This window comes from Trachurus japonicus, chromosome 19 (assembly GCF_045865225.1).
Source record: "Trachurus japonicus isolate A0001 chromosome 19, Traja_1.0".
In the NCBI taxonomy this organism is placed as follows: Eukaryota; Metazoa; Chordata; class Actinopteri; order Carangiformes; family Carangidae; genus Trachurus; species Trachurus japonicus.
In genome coordinates this window covers 8,581,632-8,588,880 of record NC_140925.1, presented here as the reverse complement: position 1 = coordinate 8,588,880, position 7,249 = coordinate 8,581,632, and the positions used below count along the sequence as shown (strand labels likewise).

General features: G+C 41.8%; 1 protein-coding gene across 2 annotated transcripts; it reads left to right on the top strand.

Moving 5' to 3' along the window:
• The first annotated feature begins 275 nt into the window (after positions 1-275).
• Positions 276-6,791, top strand: oat (ornithine aminotransferase). 2 transcript variants are annotated; one of them, XM_085760902.1, is made up of 10 exons: positions 276-405; positions 2,036-2,264; positions 2,372-2,596; positions 2,698-2,793; positions 3,106-3,233; positions 3,889-4,011; positions 5,023-5,151; positions 5,282-5,395; positions 5,556-5,700; positions 6,340-6,791. In XM_085760902.1, exons 2-10 carry the CDS (start codon positions 2,054-2,056, stop codon positions 6,498-6,500), a joined length of 1,332 nt encoding a protein of 443 aa, XP_085617028.1. In that variant the 5' UTR covers positions 276-405; positions 2,036-2,053; the 3' UTR covers positions 6,501-6,791. The 2 variants fall into 2 exon arrangements, with proteins under 2 accessions (XP_085617028.1, XP_085617029.1); XM_085760903.1 differs by lacking the exon at positions 276-405 and adding an exon at positions 1,126-1,143.
• Positions 6,792-7,249: the final 458 nt, after the last annotated feature.

Here is a 7,249-nt window from a genome sequence, read left to right as displayed (position 1 = left end):
AGATTCAAATCATAAATGTGTAAGCCCAACACTGTAAGGAAAAAAAGAAAAATATCGAGCGTGATGAAAAATATTCACAGAAGTTATAATCAACAGATAATCAATCGAGAGTGCATATTAGGACAAGGCCAGAGACTGACTGACACCTGGTGGATGTTTAGTCAAAGGAAATAGTGGTTATTTATTAACGGTGATAGATGCCTTTGAGGAGATGCGTGGCTCTGAGGAGAGGATTTGGTTTTGCATCATACAGGGGCGTGCCGTCTGACGCAATCACGTAACATCCATCCAGCCACGCTGTGCGCGAGCCACACGGTCATATAATCTGCTTCAAATACCAGACCGGACAGGAAACACTTGAGTGGGCTTCAAGAGGACTTTTAACTCCGCTTCTCGTCATCTCTGGTACTGTTTTACCTCCCTTCACGTCTCATCCTTCCTGCTTTTGTATTTTGTTTTCTCTCCGTTTCGTTTAATGAAACGCAGAGATGTGCGACGTTAGCCCGCTAAGTTAGCCGGTTGTTGTCTATAGGAAGCGACGCTTTTCGTGTACAATAGCGTCAATTTTCAAAGCGTTTACAGTCTTTGGTCGAGAAAAAACAGGGTTTTAACTTGTGCAATTTAATTAAGTGATATTTAGAATAAGCTTAAAGTTACGTGCCGTGGTGTAGAGGCTGTTTTGGAGTACCTGTTTAGCTTGCAAATACCATACATCATCTGATGGGAAGTCAGCAGTGATGATCTTTTTTTAGCATCTGGCTGCAATGGAGGTGGGTGTGTGTGGAGGCAGCTCCCCACCAGCCTATCCTGTCTGAGAGCAGGTTTAATGGTGACTTGGTGTCAAATCAGTTGGAAGGGTCCACTGTCCTTGGTGTTATCCATACCAGGTGCTCTCTGTTTGCTGTGTGTATTTATTCACTGTGCAAGGTTATTGATTACCTCCAGTCAAGTAGTGAGTGTCTGACGTCCAAACCCTTATGGTCTGTTCCCATCCAAGCAAAGGGACGTTTCAAAACTGTTGGCACTTTTCTTGCAGTTTTTGGGTAAACTCAGGAGGGTCACAGTCACACAATTGAGAAACAGTCACATGCTCATCCAGATAAGGTCTTATGAAACTTGATGCCCAGGAGCTGTTGAGATAAGGTGAGTCACCAAAACCATTCAGTGGCGGCTATGACACAGTGGAAACCAAGTCCTAAATGTTTAAACATTTCGCAAGCGCTCGAATTCTTGAACTTGTAAAAGGAAAGAAAGAAGTAGGTGTTACAGGAATGCAGGATGATGACAGTGAAGGACAGTTATAAAACTAGTCTTTCCTCTCCTTTGATCGTGACTGAATGGAAAAGTCTGGCACATCACAGTTGAGTTGCCACGCTGCTGTGGGATTATCTATTGTTAACCCAAACCAAGCAAAAGTCTGCTCCTGCATTGTGTTGAGTGTGAAAGAGAAGCGATGTTCAGCAGACCTGTAAAGCCCAGTGTTCTGTGGTATCTCACAGAGCAGTGTATAAGCTACCAGGGCCTGATCTTTGTAGCATTGGAGAGGCACTTCTCTTTTTTTAATTTGTTTTCTGTGATGTAACGGCAGTGTTGCCAAAAAAAAAAAAATCATGAACAGGTTTCACAGGAGTGGTTCTCCAATTTCTACAGAGAAGCAGGAAGAGTGTTAAGTCCCCACTTAAACCAAGTGTTCAGGCAAAAAAAAAAAAACCTGAGCTCCTTTACTGAGCACGGTGAACATCTGTTAGTCGTGTGCATCACTGCTGTTGATGTGGCAGGATGTCTTTTGCGACCAGTCTGATTTGTGTTATCTAATGTCTCTGCATTTTCCATGTACTGAACTAGATTTTAACACTCACTCTTAATCTGTGTGAATACAGTTTTCTTGTTGCCATATAATATAACTTTTATTAGGGATAAAAACACACTAAAGTTAAGAGTCAGTCTCTCTTTTGAACTTATTGAAGATCATCACTTGTTGCTTTCTGTCATTAATGTCAATTGAATTATTGTTTTTCTGTTCTTAAACATACAGTCCGAGCTGCAAACAACCATGAAGGGAATTTTCCAGGTCAGTCGTAGCCTGAGCCGTGCTGCCCCGGTTCTCTGTCGCAGCGTTCACTCTGGCACACGCTCTGCATCCGCTGCCGCCTCTAAGCTAAAGGCCGAACGCCCGCTCACCTCAGAGGAGATCTACTCTCGCGAGGATAAGCATGGCGCTCACAACTACCATCCACTGCCTGTGGCCTTAGAGAGAGGAGAGGGTGAGTTCTGAGCGGTCGGGTTAATGCGTGGTTAATAGATGAGTATTTAACAAAACTTGTATTCCTGTAATCTCTGGTCATTTTGTTTTATTTTGTTTTCCTTTCAGGTATCTACATGTGGGATGTGGAGGGCAACAGGTACTATGACTTCCTGAGTGCCTACAGTGCAGTGAACCAGGGACACTGCCATCCAAAGATCATTGCTGCGCTCACTGCTCAGGCCTCCAAACTCACATTGACCTCCAGAGCATTTTACAACAATGTGCTTGGAGCCTATGAGGAGTACATCACAACCTTGTTTGGCTATGACAAAGTTTTACCAATGAATACAGGTAAAGAAAGCACCTGAGTTTAGTCACAAGAAAGGAACCTTTTTAGACATGACTTCCATGAGTAGTTGTTGACTTCTTCTTCTTATTATTATTATTATTAGGTGTTGAAGGTGGGGAGACAGCCTGTAAACTTGCCCGCAAATGGGCTTACACTGTGAAGGGAGTTCCCAAAAACAAGGCCAAAATCATCTTTGCAGGTAAGTTATAACCAGTTATAACCCAGTTGTCGGCTCAAAGTCTCTTTTCTGAAACAGTACAGTGCATATAAATAGTGGTTTTGTTTATATAGGAAATTAGCACAAAAAAAAAGCTTAATTATACAGTAAGCAAACATTATAACTGTAAGTGTTAGCAAACCATCTCCCAGTTGCTTCAGGGTAAAGTGACTATTTGGCCAAACAAGTCTTGTTTACAGTATCTTAGACTAACAAAGCACTGGTTTTGGTTTTACATTTTATGTCAACAGAACAACATACTAATGTGCTTTCTTATTCTCTCCTGTTGATTAGATGGAAACTTCTGGGGCCGCACCATGGCAGCCATCTCCAGCTCCACTGACCCCAGTAGTTATGAAGGATTCGGTCCCTTCATGCCAGGATTTGACCTTGTTCCATACAATGACATCCCTGCCCTGGAGGTACAGGTTCTTTTATTCTGTTTACCATATCAACAGCCTGTATGTTTATGTTTGTAAGTGTGTAGAAATGTTCTACCACTACTTGTGCCTTGAAAATACCAAAGACCCTGGGGTCTTTTATATAACACCACATTCTAATGCACTAGAGATACACACTCATTTGCAAAGTTGTTATACATGATGTCAAAGGCTGCAACAGTTTCATCATACTCTCTGTAGTAATGCACTTGGTAGATGAATCCAACATTTACGACCTCAAAGTCTGCTGCTTAATTACAATGCACTCATGGTGGTTTCCGTAACTGGAGCACAAACATCAGTGATTATGGAAGTTACCGTAGCTGCTTTGGAAACTATTTTCCTAAAGTTTGCACTCTATCCTCCATCCTGCATTGTAGTTAAAACGAATCTTACTTTAACAGCATGATGTTTATTTCATAAGATACTGGCTGACTGATTTGTTGATATAACCAAGGAATGACTGACTCAAGTTTTGTGTCATTCCTGATAGGGTTATCTTGGCAAGTGCTGCTTTTCTGTGTTATCTGAAGAACCAAATAAGTGACTGGAGTAGCATGCATTTATTGAGTGGTGGTTTATCTCGGACACGGATAAAAATGTCTGACTTGTCCTTTTCCTCTTTTTCTTCCCCCAGAAAGCCCTTCAAGACCCAAATGTGGCAGCTTTCATGGTGGAGCCCATCCAGGGCGAGGCGGGGGTGGTGGTGCCCGACCAGGGTTACCTGACCAAAGTCAGAGAACTTTGCACCAAACACAATGTGAGTCAAACCAGCTCAGTTACTTGTTAATTTTAAGTTGTTTTATAATCTGACAGCAAACGATATGCTTTTTCACTTTTGGCTCTGACTTTAGATACAGATAACAAGCATTGTCACGCAGCGATTTTGGCAGGAACTCCTGTTTGGTTAGTTAATTATAAAACAACTTAGAAGATCTTCTCTAGCCAACCAGATATGATGCCTGAAGCTTGTTCCTTGCTCTTTTGTGGGTGTGACAGGCTGATGTTAATGCTAAAGACTTCCAGGTTTGAGTCCAGCAGAGCACACAACACAAAAAGCCTGCTGGTGATGTGAAGGTGCTTGAACAGAGGGATGGAGGGTGGAGTGAGAGCACTCTGTTTAAAACTACCACCTCTTAACATCAATATGTATTTTGGCAACACTGCTAGAGTTACAAAGTCATCAAGCTGCTCTCAGGTATATGTGGGTACAGCACACCAATCTAGTTTAATCATACTGCATGCATTACCATATATTTACCGCATGCATAGCTCTCTTTGCCCTGAACAGTAGAAGCAAAAGAGCATCAAATACAGAAACACAGTGAACTCAGTGAACTCTTATCGAGACCGTCTCCCTCTGACTGACAGATTAATTGAGGGCAAACTACATTTTTATCCATTTATATAAGTTTTCTTATCTGGCAAGAAGAGTAGATAAGATGACCCCAGCTGCAGAAGGACAGCCAGGGTTTTGGTCAGCTAAATCAAAACAAGATCAGTGGTGTTAAACAGCACCATAAACTGACAGGTCCAGTCCGTTTAGCTAATGTTTGCATATCAGACACTTCAGCCCTCCATGCTAACAAGATTTATAAAGGAGAATAGGAGACTTAACTGCAGGTTATTTGAACTAATATGTGGCCAAATGGTTGTTCAGGTCTTTTGTGGGGGACTTTATATTATTTCCAGCTGCTACTTCCCCAGACTATTTCACAGTGTGTTTCAGAGGTTTGGAGATCACTGCTAAAGTCATGTGTGCTTTGCTCAGGTGTTGTGGATTGCTGATGAGGTGCAGACAGGCCTGGCGCGTACCGGCCGGCGACTGGCCGTGGACCACGAGGGAGTCCGTCCAGATATTGTGATCTTGGGCAAAGCTCTTTCTGGAGGAGTTTACCCCGTAAGTTTCTGCACATCACATGATGGATTCGTTTTGCTGACAAGTCAAGGAGTCAAACTCTGTGGACTTTTGGAGTATAGATCATAGCAGTGCTGGAACTGACCTTTGTGTTAAACGATCTGTGTGTCAGGTATCGGCCGTGCTGTGTGATGATGAGATTATGCTGACCATCAAGCCTGGGGAACACGGGTCCACATATGGAGGAAACCCCGTGGCCTGTCAGGTTGCTATCGCTGCTCTTCAGGTCAGTGTTAAAGTACACTCTTGTTTTTGTTATCTTCTCTCAAACAACTCATCACATGATCTTTTTACCTTTAAACCAACGACATTGAATCAATCTCTTATGATAAGCAATTTACTGAAAAAGTGAAATCATTATAATGCATTCTTTGTCTTATTTGCAGGTGCTTGAGGAGGAGAAGCTGGCAGAGAACGCTCAAAGAATGGGAGAGCTTCTCCGGTCTGAGTTGAGAAAACTGCCCAAAGACATCGTGACAACAGTCAGAGGGAAAGGCCTCCTCAACGCAGTCGTCATCAAGGAGACCAAAGGTTCGGAAATGTCAAATTTCTACACTCGTGCCCTTGATAAGAAAATTTATTTGGCAACCAACACAAGTAGAGACCATGTTGCAATGTGACCACATAATCTTGTACACTTGTGATGCTGTCGCAGTCACAAAATCTGATCACAGACAAGTAAACACCAAAAATAGCTGTCTCCAGGACAACATTTTGCTACCATGACACCAACAAACAAACAAAACACCACAATGACGTCCCTCATCTCTCAAGCTCACATTGAATAAGCAAATCCTTAAATGATCACTTAAAATTTGTCATTTAATTCAGGTTCTATGAATATCTGTATGTACTGTACTAGAAGAGGATCAGGACAGACATGGTTCATGTTGTTACACTGACAGGACCATAAACAATTCTGCTTATCTCTAGATAAGATTTATTGGGCTCTTTATAACATTTTTGTGCTATAGAGCTAAAGAACTCCATCAAATTGAAGTCAAAGTGATTTTAAAAGATACAATCTGATTGCTTTCTGGAGTAGATTTTCCTTTAAGGCAGCTTCTACTTAGAGGACAAGATTGTTTGTTTATAGGACTTGATTTGACGCTTATCCTGCAACCACTTAAATCGAGAACTATCTTTTAATAAAACAATCTCCCCCCCCAGCCTACGATGCCTGGAAAGTGTGCTTGCGTCTTCGTGACAACGGACTGCTGGCCAAGCCCACCCACGGCGACATCATCCGCCTGGCCCCTCCCCTTTGCATTAAAGAAGACGAGTTGCGTGAATGCGTGGACATCATCCAGAGAACCATCATGTCCTTCTAAACAGCTGCAAGTCAACTAAACAGTAATACACAGACATCCATAAAATTGATAACGCACATTAGCCGAAGCTATGGGCTGTCAAAGTGACCCATCAACATTTATCACTTGTTTATTTTTCTGTCTTTTTTTCCGATAGGCGCTCTTTGAAGGGCAATTACTGTAGGAATACAGTATACAGAGAATGTGTATGGAGTGTGGTTCTGTTAGGATACACTGACACTTTTGTACAGAAAAACTGCTGTAAAGAAAGGTTTCTTTAGACTGGCTCAGAAAGGACTGCAACACAAGCGGGGAAACATCCGTGGTTTGTTTTTAAATGTTCTAAGTTTGAATAAAATAGAGAAGATAGATTTTGAAAATGTAGGATTCATTCTATTCTATCAAATAGATGAATTTTGAAATGGTTAATTCAGGGTCTTTCTTTTAATGACTGAGAGCATTCTGTCTTGGATGGTACCTTTTTTTTAATTCAGAAAAAGGGATATATTTTTTAATTTTTTCAACAAATGCTCTCACAGTTACATCTGACAGATTTTTTTGTATAGGATGTCTATGCTGCAAGTTGAAAACACAGAGGGAAAGACGGCGTGCGCTAGTGAAATCTTGTCTGCAACTCTCACCATAGTCTACCAGTGACATATGGATGACAGTTCACAGTTGCAGCTTAGTTACAGTCTAATCAGCTACTGCTGTCTGCTGGAGTTCACACACATGAAGCCTTGAAATGAAAATGAAGTTTTCAGATTCCC